This window comes from Balaenoptera physalus (assembly GCF_965194825.1).
Source record: "Balaenoptera physalus genome assembly, chromosome: 20".
In the NCBI taxonomy this organism is placed as follows: domain Eukaryota; kingdom Metazoa; phylum Chordata; class Mammalia; order Artiodactyla; family Balaenopteridae; genus Balaenoptera; species Balaenoptera physalus.
The window spans coordinates 18,242,681-18,259,771 of NC_138901.1; the positions used below are offsets into that span (position 1 = coordinate 18,242,681).

General features: G+C 59.4%; 1 protein-coding gene across 15 annotated transcripts in view; it reads right to left on the minus strand.

Moving 5' to 3' along the window:
* The window catches only part of SRCIN1 (SRC kinase signaling inhibitor 1), a 70,160-nt gene that overhangs the window by 35,294 nt on the left and 17,775 nt on the right, over positions 1–17,091 (minus strand). For 13 of the 15 annotated variants that reach the window (XR_014257360.1, XR_014257361.1, XM_082440565.1 and 10 more), the window contains 2 exons: positions 8,799–9,103; positions 5,557–5,655 (listed from right to left, as the gene is read on the minus strand). Coding sequence is in view for 13 of the 15 variants with exons in the window: in XM_082440565.1 (XP_082296691.1) it covers positions 5,557–5,655; positions 8,799–9,103 (404 nt within the window). In the remaining 2 variants the exon portion in view is untranslated. The remainder of the gene's footprint in view (positions 1–5,556; positions 5,656–8,798; positions 9,104–17,091) is intronic. The other 2 variants (XM_082440568.1, XM_082440567.1) reach the window with 1 other exon arrangement.

Consider the following 17,091-nt stretch of genomic DNA (forward strand, 5'->3'; position numbering starts at 1 on the left):
GCACCCTGCTGACCGGTGCCAGCCTCAGCAGGAAGACAGAGGCAGCAGATGGCCTGGCCCTGGGGTGCCTGGCACCAGCAGACAAGATTCCCTAGGCCTCAGAGCCACTGGCAGAGGAGAGTGACACCAAGGGTCCCTGATGGGGGGAGGACACCATGGCAGGGTGTCCTGTGCCGCCTGAATACTTTAGTGGCAGAAAGGAGTTGGAGAGGGGCCCTACTGGGATGGAGGCTTCGGATCTTTAGGGTGGGGTGATGCCAGGCTAGGGCTAGGATGAAGAGGTTTACTCACCAGGACCATCCCCTCTGGGCCACAGTCCCCACCTCTCCCCCCAGCATTTGCTCCAAGAGATGCAAAAAATAGTCACATGCCAGGCAGAGGAAGGGGACAGCAAAGTCTGTGACCTAGCCAGTGCCTGGAACTACCCATGGACACATGCCACCCCGTGGGTGTCAGGGGATGCCCACAGATGCTGAGGGGAGGGGAGGTGGGGGACTGGAGTATCAGGCTGTAGCCACAGCTGCCTGTGGCCTTGGGGAGGGGAAGGAGAGCAGAGGGAGTGGACATGTGATGGTAGGGGGTGGGGGGCAGGCCGGGCAGAGCCAGGCAGAGGGCAGGGGAAGGTTTATGATGAGAGTCATGTCTGCAGCCCCAGTGGTGATGGACGGCTCTGCAGAGAAGGCCGCCGTCCCTCATCCACCATCACCATCACACCGTGTACACACAGGCCACCCACAGCGCCCTGCAACAACAGGCCCCACACGGAGAGCTGCGTACAGATGCACAGACATCCTCCAATAATGACATGGCCACAAACACACCCAGAGCAACAAAGACATGCCCACAAAGGGACACAAACACTTGGAGAAAAGCCCTCCATGGTCAGAAACAACCCCAGAAACAGAAACTCAGAGACAGAGCTATTCATACGTGGACCAACCCCATTCATACAAAACATGCACCCCGGGCCCGCCCAGGACACTGACCTGCTCACACACACTCCCACAGGCAGAATCACAGAGGCCCCCCCGGCCCCTAGGGAGTCACAGAAACAGAGACATGATGGATACCCATTCACACATATGTACACACATACACGCACACCAACTGCAGAGACACACAAAGCAGCACACACACGTACAAAGAGAAAGTCTCATCCCTCCTTCCCCCCACTAGCCAGGTCATGGTGCCTCTGGCCACCTCGGTCACTGTACCATGCCTGTGATGTCCCAGACATCACGTGGCAGGTAGGTGAACACCTGATTCAAAAGAAGCAGAAGATGCCCCACCCCCACCCCTGCCCCAAATGTCAACACATCGGACTCAGTATGTGCAGACAGCTGGGGCCCACCTCATGTCTCTGGGAGGGGGACAGGGATGGGGCCTGGTTACAGCCACACTAGCTATGCCCTCAACCTGGGCCTGCCTCAGGCAACGCTGGGCACATCCATGGGGCAGCCAGACCTGGAAAGGAGGGATCAGTAGCTGGGGCCAGGGGAGAGGGCTGGGTGGCATCAGTGCCACAGAACAGGCCAGCCAAGCCCCACTAGAGGGTAAAGATGGAAGAGATGCTGTTTTTGTGCTTGGTGAACTTGGAGTGAGGCTGAGATCAGAGTCCTGGGACTTTGGGCGCTGGCTGGTCGAGTACACAGAATCCTGCCCCTCCGTCACCTCGGAAAGTGGGAAGGATGATCCTCCTTCATGTTGGCCCCACCAGGAGTGAGACACAGAGTCTCCTGGCAACTCAGTGTCCTTGGAGGGGAAAAACCATAGTAGGGAGAGGTCCTTGGGGATGCCGTCTATCCCCCGTCTCTGTCTCTTTCCAGGGTGTTAAACCCATGGGACAGCCTTGGGTGACTGAGAGCAGAGGGTTCCTCTGTTTGCTAAGGTGGGACTCTCCTCCTCCCATCTCCAGCACCCTTTACTCCTCACCCTCTTCCTGGTTGTCTGTTCCTCCCGCCCTGCCCCACACAGTGCCTGGTATAGAGTAGGCTCTCAACAAATATTTGGCCATGAATGAGTGTCAAGAAAACAGGACCAGCCACAAGTGGAAGGGGGTATCTCTGCATACTCTAGTCTGGCACCACTTTCCATCTCCTGGCACCCAGTAGAGCTCAGCCTTCCATGTCTTTTCCCTGGGAATCTCCCAGCACCAGAAACCCCCGGAAGGAGGGCAGAGGGCAGGAAGGGCCCAAGAGAGGTCTGGCTCCCCAACCCAAGTGAAAACCTCCAGTATTAGGGCAAAGCTGTCTCCCTCCCCCATACTCAGAGAGGGGTGTCTCACCTTCCCGGAGGACAGTGAGACAGTGAAAAAAAGAAAGGGCTGAGTAGGAGAGACCCTTTGGGGTAATCACTTGTGGGGAAGAGTCTTACAGGAGCTGGGGCAAAATGAGAGGTGTTCTAGGAGGATAAGATGGAAACCAACCCATCCACTCTGTAGGGACCAGGCTTTCAGAAATGCGAGAAGGGGAGCTTCCTGGAGACACAAGGAAGCAGCGCCGGGGGTCCTCAAACTCCCTGTTGAGAAGAGGAAACAGCTTCTTCCCTCTGGGGGCTAAGGAGTTAACTCCCTCCCTCCTCCACCCTAGGCGCCCTTGGTGGGGTTCTTCCCTCCCCCCTGCAGCTGGTCCTTTCTCCCCCACACAGTGCGCTGGGAGGGCGGGGCCGTGTCCCCTGGGAGCCTTAGCCCAGCCAGCTGAGGTCTCTCCCCTCCCCTGGGCAGACGTCCTCTGTAGGCTAGGTGAGTGCGTGACCCCTCCCTGACCTCGAGCCCCGACGACGAGGACGCATCCTTCGGAGAGGGAGGGCAACCTATGGGTCGCACCCTCGCTCTAGTCCCCTGGCTGTGCGTGCACCGGCGCACACACCCACCTTTCAACTCCTGTGAACACGCGTCCACGTAAACATTCGCCTCCCCCCTCCCTTGCCCCCGCCAGGCTGGGGCTCCTTAACGCCCCCCGAGGGCGCCAGCCTCCCACCGCGACGCACGTGCACTACTCCCGGCCCTCTCCCCTGTGTGCCCGTCGACAGGGTCACCTCCTACCCCTTCCCAATGCAGAGTGTGTGTGTTGGGGAGGGGGGTTGCTGCGGGACCCGCGCTGAGCGGGGGGCAAGGGCGCACCCCGGAAAGGTCATGACTTTCTGAGGCTGGGGGAGGGGGCGCCAGCCGCATTTCGGGGTGGGGGCCGGTCCCCTGCGGAAGGCTGAGAACGAGATGGGGGAGGGGAGGGGGCGTTTCTCAGGGATCCGGAACCGCAACGGCCTGCGAGCCCCCCACCCCCAGACCGCCCCTCGGAGTCGTGGGAAGGGCCCCCCATCTCCGTGCCGCCGCCCCGCGGAACCCGAGGCGGCTACCCCGGCCCCCGCAGCCGCTCCCCCTTACCTGCGGCCACAGGTGTATACGCGGGGTTCTCAGCCCCAGGTCGCGCGTCGGGCGGGGGAGGGAGGGCAGCCCCCTACTCCCACCCGCCCGGGCTCTCCCCTCCCCCGGCCGCCTCCGCAGCCCCCGCAGCCGCCGCCGCCGCCGGTGCCCTTTGCTGCAATGAGAGAGGCGCCGCCGCCGCCGAGCCGGCCCGGGCCCCGGTCGCCCCGGTAACCGCGACTCCACCTGGCGCGGCACGGCGCGCCGCCGTGCACATCCTCTCTCTGGCCCCCTCCCCGGCGCGGCCCCGCCGGCGCAGCCCCGCCAAGGAACGGCGGAGGCTGGTGGCTGCGTCGCCGCGGTCACCCGATACGCCGGCCCGCCGCCCGGGACTCGGGTTGCAGCAGGAGGGAGGGAGGTTAGACAGCCTAGTGGAAGTGGGGGAAGGGCTGTGTCTTGGAGTCTGGCCTCCGGTCCCCTCTCAGGGTCTTCTTTAGGCCCCAACCCCCAACGGTCTGGCCTAGGTTGTGTGTGTGTCGGGGGGAAGGAGAGTGGCCTGCCTCCCGACCCGCCACTCTCTGAGCTTACAGTCTCTCCCTACCGGGGTCTCTCTCGGCTGTGCACCGTTTCAGTTCTAGCTCTCCCATGACTCAATTCCCAGCCAAGTCTGGGAGGCCTAGGATGCCTAAATTTCCTCCGTGGCCTCTGATCCTGCTCTGCTGTGTGACTCTGGCATTTGCTGAACGTCTCTGGTCCTGCACTTTACAAAAAGGAGCCTCGTACCCAGCCGTGGGGAATGGGAAGTGTGATAAGCACTAAGTATAAAGTGATGACAAGATCCTGGGCACAGCCACTTTTCTCTGTACTTCAAAGCCCTGGGGTGAAGGTCCCTTCAAGCTCTCCTCTTTCCTCCATCAGAGTAGATTCCAGATGTGGACAGGCCTGGGACCCCATAACCTGGGACATCAGAGCTCACCAAGTCCAGCCTCACTTCCCTCCATCACCCCAACTCAAGACGCTCCATCTGCTCTATCCAGGGAGCGCACCGTCCTCTGCCTCTCACCATACCTGTCCTAGCCCCACTTTGACCTCCACCACACATGTGGCCACTCAAGATGAGTCCATCCCACTTGCCATCTAGCCTTGGGCGCAGACACATCTATGTTCCCTAAATTCAGTCAGTACAGGGCCAAGAGCTGGGAAAGGAAGTGGGGCTGGGTGCCCTGTGAGTGATGCCAAGCATGCCAATCTCTTGCTAGACTTGAGTTACAGACAGCTAAAAGTACCGTGCTCTGGAGCCTTGTTTTTTCCTAGGCTGTCACGTTTTTCCTTCTCCTAATTCTTCTTGAAAAAGTCAAGGCTTGCTGCCCCTCTCCAGGGGGAGCAGGGTATGCAAGGAAGAGAAGATGGCACCCATGCGACTCATTGGATTCTCTGCCACTACACCTCCTCTGCCACCCTCAAGTCAAGGCCCCCTCAGGGCTGCCCCTGACCTGCTGTAACTCTGACTCCCTGGCCCCTCCTCCCCTCTGGGGCTTCAGATGACTGTTTTTCTCCCACAGCAATGTCCAGGCCTGAGCTGGGAGCCTGAGCCCTTAGGATCCTGTCCCAGGGTGCCCCTGTCCCATCTTCCCATCAGGGAAACTGAGGCAATATGAAGAATCAGGAAATCAGTTCAGAACAAATGGCTAGAGGCCAAGGTCCTCTTCACATTTTGAAACTAAGCAGTGGACATAGCAAGAAGTGTGGGAGAGAGATATCATGAAGAACTTCCTGCTGGTGAGACATCAGGGGAAGGTTGGGTCTGCTCAGAGATGGAGGATAGGGTGGGGATAGAGGCACGAGATGATCCACAGTGGGGGTGGGAATTGGGTACAGGGCACAAGAGATTCCTGAAAACCAGTGGGGTGAGGGGAGAGGTACCCCTGTTTAAGGAGAGACTAACCTGACTATTCCCCCTCAAAAAAATTCCCTCCCCAAAGCCAAACTTTGGCACAGGTTTGGGGAGGTAGCGGTAGGAATTAGCCTATCACGGGGAGAGTACGGGGCAGAGGAGTCTCCTGAAAATGCGGGCTCCTACATAAGAGAAAGGGATGCAAAATTAAAATCCTGGATATCCCCCCTCCAAAAAATATCCTCCCCAAAGCCCAAGTCTGCCATGGGTTTGGGGGGTGGGGGGGAGGCGGGTGACTCACCTGGGCCGGCTGGCCAGCCCCGGAGGGGGCGGAGTCGCCATGGAGGTGGGAGCAGAGGGAGCTGAGGAGGCACACGGGGTCCACGGTCCAGCCGCCAACCTGTGTGTGCGAAGCGGGGGACACCCCATTAGGGGGAGCGGGCAGGAGCCGCTGGGGGACTGTGACGGGGGGGGGAGGGCATTCCTGGGGCAAGTCTGGCACAGAGCTCACCCCGCAGGGGGACCCTGTGACACTGGCTAGTCCCTTACGAGGCTGGGTCTCTATGCAGGGCCCTGGGCCTGTTGCCGGGTCTTTCTCTCCAGTCAGGCTGGGGGCTCTTTGAGCCCAGGGCAAGGCCTTCCCCAACGGATACTCCTGAAGTCCTTGTCTTCAATTCTTGACTGCCTCTCTGGACACTCTGCAAGGGGGCTGCCCCTCACCTGTCCCTTCTTCCAGCTCTTCACTCCCCCCTCGCTGAAGCTGTCACCTCCTACCCCACAGACTCGGGAACCATTCCGCAGGGGGCCTCACCCCAGTGTGCCTCTGTCCTGACAGCACCGCTTTCCTCCCCGCCATCTCACGGAGGTGACTTTCTTCTCCCACACCACACCTAAGGCTCGAAACCCATCCCCTCCTGATTCCTCCAGGCCCTCAGCAACCTCAAAGTCATCCGTCTCTCATTAGGTCACCCCACTAACGTACTGAGCCAGCGCTAGACTTAGGCACCGAGCGTTCAACGTAAGTGAAACAGCCGTAGATCCTATCCACTTACTCCCCAAGGCAGGAAATGAATGAGTGAATGAATAAAGGAATGAATTTGTGAGTGAGTGGCCGTGCTTTGATTCATTTACTGAGCACCTACTCTGTGCCAGTGAATGTGCCAGACACATAGGAGGCCCTCAAACATGCCCACGTGCTCTCTTACAGGCCTGCTGCCCCTTGAGGCCGCCATCCCGGCTGTCTTCATGTTTTTCTGGCCAAACCTCCCCAGACAGATCTGCAGCCCAGGGGTCCTGTTCCCTCACCACCTCCAACCTCCTCAACCCCTGACACTGGCCGTTACCTCACCACAGCACGAGAAAGGAGCTCTTGATACCCTCCAGACCCACAGATCCTGGCTGGTCCCAATGGCTGTGTCTCTCTCCCATCCCTCCAGACTTTAGAAGTGCAGGGGGCCCTCCTGCTGGGCCTTTATCCTCTTCTTCAGGGATGCAGGACATTTCTGGTTCCCCCCCCACAGCTGTCAAGGGCCCTCTCCCTTCTCAGACTCCATTCTGCCTTGGTGACCAGGCTTACCCTGGGTCCCACTACCATTTCTGCCCATATCGTGCCTAACCTCCCTTCTGAAGCTGTGGTCCCTTCAGAGTCTTGAGTTGTATATTCAGTGCCTAACAGACTTCTGCGGGAAACCCCTACCCCCTCCTCAAACTCATCTCCCCTATTCCTGTCCCCCACTCCCCCAAACGTTTCCCTCCCATCCCTCTTATTTCCCCCCAAGGCACCAACATGTCCCTGTCACCCAGGTTTTTCTGTCTTTGCCTCCTGGATCCAGGCAGGAAACAAGCCTTGTTCATCTTCCCTCCAACCCCACCCCCACCCCATCACTTTCCCTTCATCATCCCTGACACACTCTCTTCCTCCTCTCCTTTCCCTGCTGCCAGCCACTCCCTCTTGTCCCCTCCTATTCACCATCCAGAAACAGCCACGGCCCCCCTAGTCACCACCATCTGGCCCCCACACCTCTCACTGCCTCCCACCCCGAGCCCTCTGCATCAGCCAGTTGGACCTCTATGCCAGTCCTCAAACCAACACAGACCTATGCTCACCTCCCATCTCCCTACCTCCTAAAACAGCGTTCTCCCCCTCTATGACTATTCAGACCCTTTCCATCCTTCTAAGCCTAGTTTAGGTAACTCCTCCTCCAGGAAGCCTTCCCTGACCAGGCCGAGCCACCTGATCTCCCCTACTCCAAACCCTCTTCCAACTGACTGTGCCCCTTATACTTAAGTTTAACCATCCTTTCACCCCATCTAGATCACAAAGGTCCCTGTCCCCTCCCCCTAAGCCAGAGCACAGAGAAGGAATCCACTGAGAGGGACCCCTGAAGGGGAGGGCCAGATCTCCTTCTGCAACTCTCCCTTATTTTAGTTGGAACTCTGCTCCCGGGAGGACTCCAGAGCTGAGAAAAGATAAAGGCTGGACAGAACTGGAGGTGACATCAGGGGCAGATAAGGTACCAGAAATGCACCAATGTGTCCTTGTTCCCTACAGTGAGGATGGGGATGGGCACACTCTCCCCCCTCCCCAGCCACACCCAGCAGTACTTGGAAAGGGGGACAGAGCCAGACAGGTGCGAGAGCAGGGACGGATACCCCAAGGCTTGATTGAAAGGATGCTGGTGGGATGAACCACCCTCCCCTCAGCCCTTTCTCCCAGAGTGGACAATGCCTGGGTCTCAACAGCCAACGTGCTGCAGCTGTCAAGGCCCCTACCAAGGTGGGACTGTAAGTAGAAGGCCAATCCCAAGAAAGAACTTTCCTACGAACAAGAAGGGCATACTTGGATGCAGAGATGCATCCAGGAACCCAAGGATCTGGGAGAGCTTTACAAAGGAAGCTTCGCACTCCGTAAAGAAGGAGACAGGTCCTGGACCAGAGGCAGGAGCCCTGACTCCCGTCTAAGCCCTACTGATGACAGGAGAGAAACCAAGGCACAGAGAGAGGAGTCCTCTAGCTCAAAGTCACACAGCGAGTCTTGGGGGGAAGGAACGGGGTGGGGGAGGAGGTAAAAGGCCCCAGGAATTCTGGGCTCTGTTCTTGCAGGGCTGGGGCACAGGAGACCCAGTCTTCTGAAGTTCCCAAGGCCTGACCTTCCCTTAGGGGCCATATCACAGAGGTGCCGACCCCAAGGTCTCAACTCCACCGCTGGATGGACCCTCAGACTCAGAACACTCAGTCCACGACGAGGCTGTTCCCCCTCCCTCCCCACCACGCTCTTGTCTCTCCAGGACAGCCTTCCTCTGCTCAGTCCAACGGCCTGATTAGAGGCTGGGCTCTCTCTGTCCAGTCCCATGCTCCAAATTCCAGGGCTGCAGGCAGAGGTCTGGGTGCTGAGCCCCCACCGCCTTCCTCCCCAGGCTCCAGAAAAGGCCAACCGCAGCAACAGGGCATCCGCTTTCCCTCCCCAGACGCCTCTCAGAATCAGGGTGAGCCTGGGGACAGGGGAGCACAAGTCACACCCCTCCCCAGCCCGGCCCCGCTCACCTGCTCCCGCATCCTGTCCTGCTGACTCCGCAGGGCTAGGGCGTGCTGGGGGTACTTGCTCTTCAGGTGGTCCATGAAGGCGTCGCGCTTGCGGTCAGCATCGGCCTTCTGGAGCCCGCTGAGCGCCTCCAGGCTCTGCGCCGCGATCACCGTGTGCCGCCGCTCCGACGTGTGCACCAGCCCCACGTTGGAGAAGCGCCGGCCCCCGCTGCCCCCGCCCCCGCCCCCGCCCCCCAGGGTCCGGTACTCCCGAGGGTACTCGGCATCGTCTGCAGAGAGCATGGGGGGGCTGCTCCGCTCCGGATCTGCAAGGGGGGGAGAGGGGGGACGGCAGGGTCACCGTGTGCCCGGCCTGGGACTGCCCATCTCCCACTGGGATCACTGCGAGGAGGGGTTGGCCTAAGGGGGGGGTGGCACGAGGCACCTGGGGTGAGGCAGGGGCTGCCTGCCCCCCGCTAGGAACAGAAGAGGCAGAAGGGGTGGCTCCCAGGAGGGTGGGGAGCGAGGGCAGTGTCCAGCTTCCTGCCCTCTGCCGGTGGGTTTGGAGGGTAAGGACGGTGGTTGATGTGCTGTCCTTTGAGGCCAAGGAGGGCTTGGAAGCAGGGGTCCTGGACACCCCTCTAGCCGCACAGCCCCTTCCTCCTTCCTTATGCTGGGCTGAACAGGGGAGGGAAGGGGAGTCTCCTTTTAGACGCTTCCTGAAAGCTGTGGAAAGGAGCCTGCACTGTCTTTCTTTCAAGAGCATCTTCTAAGGAGTGGGGCAGGGGCTAGCTTCCTCCCTCAGACTAGCATGTCAGGACACACTTGTCTTTAGGCTGGGGGCTGGCTTGGAAAAGGGTCAGAACTAGGAAACAGGGGGGAAATGAGGGCAAAGATCACACTCAGGATTCCCAAGAAGATGGAGGTCCAGGGCCTGGGACATGGGAGCCCCTTTCCCTTCCCTCCCCAGAGATAGACAGACAGACAGACAGACAGACAGACAGGAGAGGCTGGGCACAGAGAGGACAGTGAGAGATGGACTGGGGACAAACTCAAAGAAAGCAGACAGAACAGCTCAAGCTTTCTTCCCGGGACCCTCCCCTCCCCCCTCCCTTTCTTCAGGCTCCCTTCCCAAAACACACACAAACAAGTTCAAGACCTATAAGGGACGCACAGGGGACAAAGTACAGTACGGAAGCAAAAAAAAGAGAAGGCCGGGGGTTGAGGTCTCCATGCGGAACTCTGAAGCCCATCCCCACATGCTCATCAGCCTTGAGCCCTTGGCCTCCCCAGGCCCAGCTCTGCTGTCTCCTACCCTCCAGCCTCAACGCTGACCTTCCCAAAGCCCAGCAGGGACAGCGGTTCCAGAGTGTCACCCACACCAGGGGTGGGAGGAATTGCTGGGGCTTACCTGAGTCATATTCCTGGTCGTAAAACAGATTTGCCCTCCCTCATCTCCAGAAGTCACCCCCCTTGAGAGACAAACTTGGTCTCCCCAGCATAGCCCCAGCCTCACAATCCGCTAGCCTCAAAGCAGCACCCCTAAGTGTAGCCTAGCTCTGGGGGGCATCAAGCACTGTAGCGGACACAGGCACCCTGATGCAGGGGCTAACTCACAGGGCCGACTGGGGCAAAAGAGGAGGGGCTGAGGATTCTGTGACCCAACCACGTTCCATCCAGCCCAGCCCCCGTCAGCCCCCTCCCTCCACACATCCACTGTTCGTCAGGCCCACTGCCAGGCCTCAGTCGCCTCCCGTCCACCACAGGAGGAAAGAGGAGTTTCAGCCACGTTCTAGGAAAAGCCACCCATCGCCCAACACACTCACACACCCCTCCCTGGGCTATGGCAGAGGCATGTCGATCTCGGGGACTGACCCCTCGATGACCCAGCACCGCCCACCAAAGCCAAGGGAAGAATGGCTTCCGTGGACACAGAGCTCCAAAGCTTCCAAGGGCCTGACTGATTGCCGTTACCACAGCCTTCAAACCTCCTGTGTGTGGTGGGGGGTGCGGGAGGGGGCGTATTACTGTGGCCCCATTTCAGAGATGGGGCCACCCAGGTCAGAGAAGGCCAGTGACACACCCAAAGCCACAGTCAGTGGTAGAGGCCAGATTGGACCCCAACATTTATTAGGTTTGCCTCACCCCCTCCCACCACACCTTCCTGGCCAGACGACAATTGTTTATTGATGGAAAAATGGTACCACCTCCTTGTTTGCCTGCTGTCTCCTCACGCTGGCGCTGAGTCTGGGGTCCCTCCCTCCTCCCTCCCGCAGGCAACTGTCCCTCTCACCACAGTCACAACCCTCTGTTGTGCTCCCCAAAGTGAGGTCCAGATACCCAAGAGATGACTGGGGGAGGAATATTGTTTCATAGCTTAATAGTTATACCTTTATTTTCAAGGATTAAAAAAAAAAACCAAGAAGGTCCAACCACTGATTTCATGGGTACTGTTCCTTGGGATGGTAGTGAGATAAGGTTTCCTTTAAAGTAAATTTATTAAGTTCAAAGTGAGTTAACATATTGAGTTAAGACGGTGAGAAGGTTCCCTGGTAGGGAGGAAATTCCTGAAGCTGGCCCCCGACTGAGGCTGGGAACCCTCGGGCCATCTCATTGGGGACCCAGTCCTTGCCCTTGAGGAGCTGGTGGTAACCCACGGTGGCCAGTGAATATGGCCGAAAGGGACTGACCTCATCATCGTCCAGAAGAAGAAGAGCTGGAATAGGGGTTGCTCTGGGCGCAGGAGAAATAGCCCCAACCGGAGTCAGGGGGCTGCCTCCCATGACCCTTAAACTCTCTCTTCCACTCACCCTCACCACCTGCTGGAGGTCTGCAACCTCATGGGGCACAACTGAGCAGGAGGAGACCCTCCCTGGCCGAGTGCCCTGGACACTCCGTAGTCCTCCCTTTGCCTAGGCTGGGGCGGACTCTGCCCAAGGCCTGGCTGCTGGAAGCCCAGCTCTAGAGCCCAGCATGAGCCCTGCCTGAGCCAGAGGGCCCTCCCCAGTGCCAGCCAGGCTCGCCGTGCCTCCTAGGGCTCTGGACACATATAGGTGCACTGGGAAAGGTCTCCAATTCACATCTGCCCTCCTGCCCTTCCACCCTCCTGGACCCAGAAGAGATGCTCATGCCCACTGGCACCCTCCATGCCAGCACTTCCTTCCCTGGCTCCTGGGGCGGGGTGCGGCGGAGCCTCAGTGCATCCGGAGTGGGGCAAGCAGTATGCCAGCCTGAGAGAAGCAGGCACTGTGGGGAGGTCTGGGGTCACCCAGGCTCTCCCAGGTCGATTAAGGGGCGAGGCAGGTCTGGCAGGGAGGGGTCCCGGCTGCTAGAGCGGGCAGCGGGGAGGCGGAGGCTCCAGACACTGGATGACTACAGCCCCATAAATCTCACAAAGGTGGGCAGCAGCGGTGGGGAGAGAGCTGCTGAGCAGGCCCGAGCAGAGAGTGGAGCGAGGTCCAACTCCTCCCTGCCTCCTCCAAGTCAGGGGCTCACCCCTCAGGTGCCTGGGCACGGGCAGAGGGCGGGGTCATGGGTGAGGCAGGAGCTGGATTCTAGGGGCGGGTGGCAGAGAGACAGGAGTGGGTAGGAGAGACAATCGGCTATCTCCGAGGGGAGGTGGGGCTTTGATTTGAAAAGCTTTAGAATCTGTTTAAGAACCTTCAAGATCTTTGGCTTCGTTTAACAGAGAAACTAGGCTCAGGGAAAGAGGTGAGTTTCCTGCGTTGCCTGCGTAACCCATGAGTCCTAGCTCCCTGTTCTGTGCAGATTTCTCTCCTCTCTGGGGCCCCAGTGGACTGGGACAGCTGGCCTGGGATTTTGGGTTGGGGGGCCCATCCTGTTGCCCTTGGGAGCAAGAGGCCCTTGGGGGCTCTGAGGGCTCAGGCATGAATTTATCTGAGCCAGCCCTGGGCACTTGAAGTCAGAACATTGGGAGAAAAAAAACACAGGCCAGAGACACCCTGGGTTTAGAGTCAGCTCCTTCCCTGAGGGGCCCTGGGTTCGCCATTCCTTTAGTTACCCATTCGACCAAAAAGCCTCTTCCCTCTTGGAGCCTGAGGGTACTAATCTGTAAAATGGGGACGTCCACCTCTAAACCCTGCTTCTGGGCACTGGGTGAGAAGCTGGCAAGATAATGAGGAGAAAGCACACTGCTTTGAATGAAAGACACGCCTGGCACATGGGCTGTCGTGACAGCAGGACAGCCTTCCCATTACTCCTGCTCCTGCTCCAGCCACCACTAAGGTCTTGAGTGACCCTGACCCTCCCCAGACTGAGCAGCCCAGTGAGAAGCCCAGGAGATCGATTCCAATCTAGCAAGCAGTAGGCTCTGGGTAGCAGTGGTCCTGAGCAGATCGATGCTTGCTGTTTACCAGTAAGGGGCTGGTGAGGGGTGGGGGTCTTGTGGGGGGTGGGGGATGGGGGGCGGATAGGACAGGGAGGCCTTGAGGAGGTAAGCAGGACTGGGTTCTACGGGGGCAGGGACATGGGAATTGGAAGACTCTGTGGTGGAGGGGCAGGGGCAGGGGGCTCTGAGGGCAGGGGAAAAGTGGGGAGACCCTGGAGGGGAAAGCAGAGCGGGGGTACACTGCTGGAAGGGGCGCTGGGACTGAAGGTCCCTGATGGATGGGGGCTTGGGGGATTCAGAGAGATAAGTTGGGCCTGGAGGGTTTGCCAACTCCCCAAGTATCCTCAGTGTGCAAGGCCAACTATAATTTTCTAGTCAGAGATTCAAGCTGCAGGGAAGATGCCCAGGACTGATGAAATCCAGCTCAGAATGAGGGAAAAGGAAGGTGGGAAAGGGGGCCTCTGGTCACCCTCAACTCAACCTTTTGGGCCTGGGCAGCCAGTAAGTGAACCCGCCAGAGGCTGGGATGACCAGGGAGCAGTGGGCGCCCCCCAGTGGCCGGCTGCGGATAAAGGCGCAGGTGCTTGGGAAGAGAGCGACATTGTTATTTGTTCCACCAACTCCAAATTCCACGTTTATTTATGAGCCCAATTTATTTTTATCCTCACTGCATTCTTTTACATGAGATCACTGTAACTCAAGATGAGAATTAAGATCCCAAGGATTCAGTGACACTCTCTCATAAGCCATCCAGCCCCTCCCCACCTGGCGTCTTTACCCCAGATGTCACCAGCGACTCTGTCCTCTGGCTGTCACTGGGCAACATCCACCCATGACATCATCTTCAGAGGAAGAGAGAGTGGAGAAGAGGAGAGGGGGAGGGAGAGGGAAGAAGAGAGAGGAAGGGGAGGAAGTAGAGGGGAGAACAAAGCTACGAGCTACAGAGAAGAGAGGGCTCTCACGGGGGTGCCTGCTATGAGGACCCGGAGTTCAGGACCCTGGCTCCCTCTCTCCAGAGACGGGGAGGCTGGACAAGGGACCTGAGAGACCTCACAGGTGCGCCCCCATCCATTGCCTGGGCAGGGGTGGTGGTTGAGCACCAACTCAGGGAGTACAGAGGACCCTGGGGCTAGATCCCAGAGCGGTCCGCAGGCAGGGCAAGGGGAGGGATGCATGGAGATTGCTGGAAAAGTGGAGGGCCTGGTTCACACCCAAAGTGCCTTGCCCACAGATACACACACACACACTTGAACACATGCCGTGCAAGGCTCCCCCAGTCCCACCGTCTGCAGCCAAAGCAAGAGGAGCCCAAGTCACCCAGGAGGAGCCCCAAGGCGACTGCCACCATCGACTGTGCCTGACAAGTCCATCCTGCTGGGCGGCTGCTGCAGTCAGGAAGTGCACTGTGCTGGGAGGTCAGAGGCCAGAGGACAAAGGTCAAGCTCGGCAGAGGCTCCAGGAACTTGAATGAGGTGAAGGGATCATCCCTTCGCCCCTACCTCCCCCCGTGAAGTAGCTGGCCCCGCGGTCTTTGGGCGCCCCTGGCTCTGGGCGCCCTGTGTGCCCATGGCCCTCAGTCCGCTGTCTGTCCGTGGGTCCTTGGAGCAGAAGCCCGTCTGTGTCGGTTTTGCAAAACCATCTTTTCCGCCCCATACCACAGCAACCAAAATCATTTTCCGGGCAATTGCCTTTCTGTAAACATTCCTGTGTAATATCCCCCCAAATTGCTAATACCCAGCACCCTGTTGAGTCTCCCTGTCACTCCAAGCAGAGCCTCAGAGGTGGAGGTGGGCAGTGGGAGGAAGGGCGATTGGAGCGGAGGTGGCGGCTGCACTGAGGCTTACGGACAGGGCTTCAAGTCCAGCTCCTGGCATGAGCCTCCATACCTGCCCCCGTGTTTCCCCATCCCCCCCAGCCCAGCCCCACTGCCCTGAAGGTCAGGCCTCCTCAGGAGAGCCTGTCTGGTCCGGGAGGGATGACAGAGAATAAGGGAGAGGGGATCCCATGGAAGGGAGGCCTGGGAGGAAAGGGAAATGACTTGAAAGCATGGGGGTGACGGTTAGTCAAGAAAGGTGACTCCCTGGAACCTGGGAGCACAGGGGCAAGGCCAGGCAAGCTGTCATCACTGGGTCCCCAGGGAAGGCAGCTCCCTCTGTCCCTGAGGTGTGAGAGGGAGGACACAGAAGTGGGAAGAGGCCAGGTGGAGCCCATCCCCACGATGGACCACTACCTGGGCAGCGCAGTGGTAGGGGAAGGTGGGCAAGGCGAGAGGGCATCAGAGGCAGGATAGTCCTTGGCTGGTGACACTCATGCCCCCTCCCCACCCCCCAGCACTGATCTACAGAGCCACCGTGGAGGACGGCCTGGGGTGGGTCGATTCTCCTGGCAGTACAGCAGGGAAACTGGGGATCAGGGAGGCGGAGGGAGTTAACACATCACCGTGTGGACTGCCCTCCCCGGGCTGGGGGGGCAGAGGGGGAGGAGGACTGTGGCCTGTGACCCCCCTGGACTCTTCTGCCCCCACGTCCAGGGAGCCCTGCTACCCCCCAGCCCCCAGGGAAGCTGGGCATCTAGACCCAGCTGGGGAGTGCGGTGGAGACGACAGAGTCCCGGAGGGAGCCAGGAGGCAGGGGAGGGTGCAGGGCACTGCCAGTCACAGCTTCATGCAGGCAGAGAAACACGAACGAATTTGCGCAGATTTAAAACCCACCAAAGGCCACTTGGTAAACGAGTCGGAATCAATTAAAGGACCTCGTCAGGGCTAGGGGAGGGAGAGCTCACCTGCCTGGGTCTTGGCTGCTCCCAGCAGAGCTTCTGGGGCTTTCCCCAGGGAGAGAGAATTTGAGAGAGAGAGGGTGTTGGGCTCCCGGGGGATAGGGCGGGCACTGCCCCAGCCAGATGCTTCCTCTGCCAGCTCTCACTTCTCACCCATCCACAGGCTGACTCTGTCCTGCTGCTTCTGTCCTCTTGCTCAGACTGGGAGCCCCTGCAGGGCAGGGCCCCTTCCCTCAATCTGGGCACATCGCAGGGCAGGGCCCAGGCCTCCTCCCTCCGATTGGGAGCCTTTGTCTCCCCCCTTAGACTAGGGACACCCCAGAGCAGGGCCCCTGTTTCCCCCATCAGACTAGGGGTTCGCCTAGGACAGAGCCTTGTCTCCCCTTCAGACTGGGCAGGGCCTGTGCCTCCTCTTTGGGGGGCACTAGGGGAGGGCCCCTGTCTACCTCTTTGGATCAGAAGCTCCCTCAGGGCAAGGCGCTTGTCTCCTCCCTCAGACTGGGGCCTCTTTGATGGCAGAGATACCACTCCGCCCACACTGGGTGGTCTTGCAGGACAGAATTAGGTGGGGTGAAGAGATTCACAAGCCATCTCAGGAGTGGGATGGGGGCCCGGGGACAGTCAAAGATGCCGGGCTTGGTCTCAGTGCCATCTCTGCCAGCTGCCCTGGCTCTGCGTGGTCCTGGAGTCCTTGCTTCCTTCTACCTGCTGCCCTCTCCCCCCCCCGACTCCCCACGTCCACAGGGCACAGAGCACAGCAGCCCTCTACCCTGGCGAGGTGAGGCCTCCCTCCCTTTGGTTCTTCGCTCTTAGGCAAAGAGGAGTGATGTCTCAAGACCGTTTGGCTAAGCCTTGCCTGCGTCTGCTTTCCCTCCAGCCAAATGCCTTTCACGGGGAAGGAAACGGAGGCCCAGAGAGCGAACCGATTCATACGGGAGCTGGAAGCAGAGCCAGAAATGGAACCCTGGCCCCCTGGTCCCCAGGGACAAGGACTTGTCCACACCTGTCTGCCACTTCCCAGAAAGCAATTGCCAGGGGAGCCCCTCTCCAGGCCCCAGGCGGGCAGAGACTAACAACCTCCTTAGGAGGAATCAGAAGAGGGGTGGAAGATGCCGCAGCACCCTCGGCCCCAAAGAGAGAAGAGCTGTGGGTCACAGGCCAGCTGCACCCCCAGGCGCCCGCCCCAGCCCA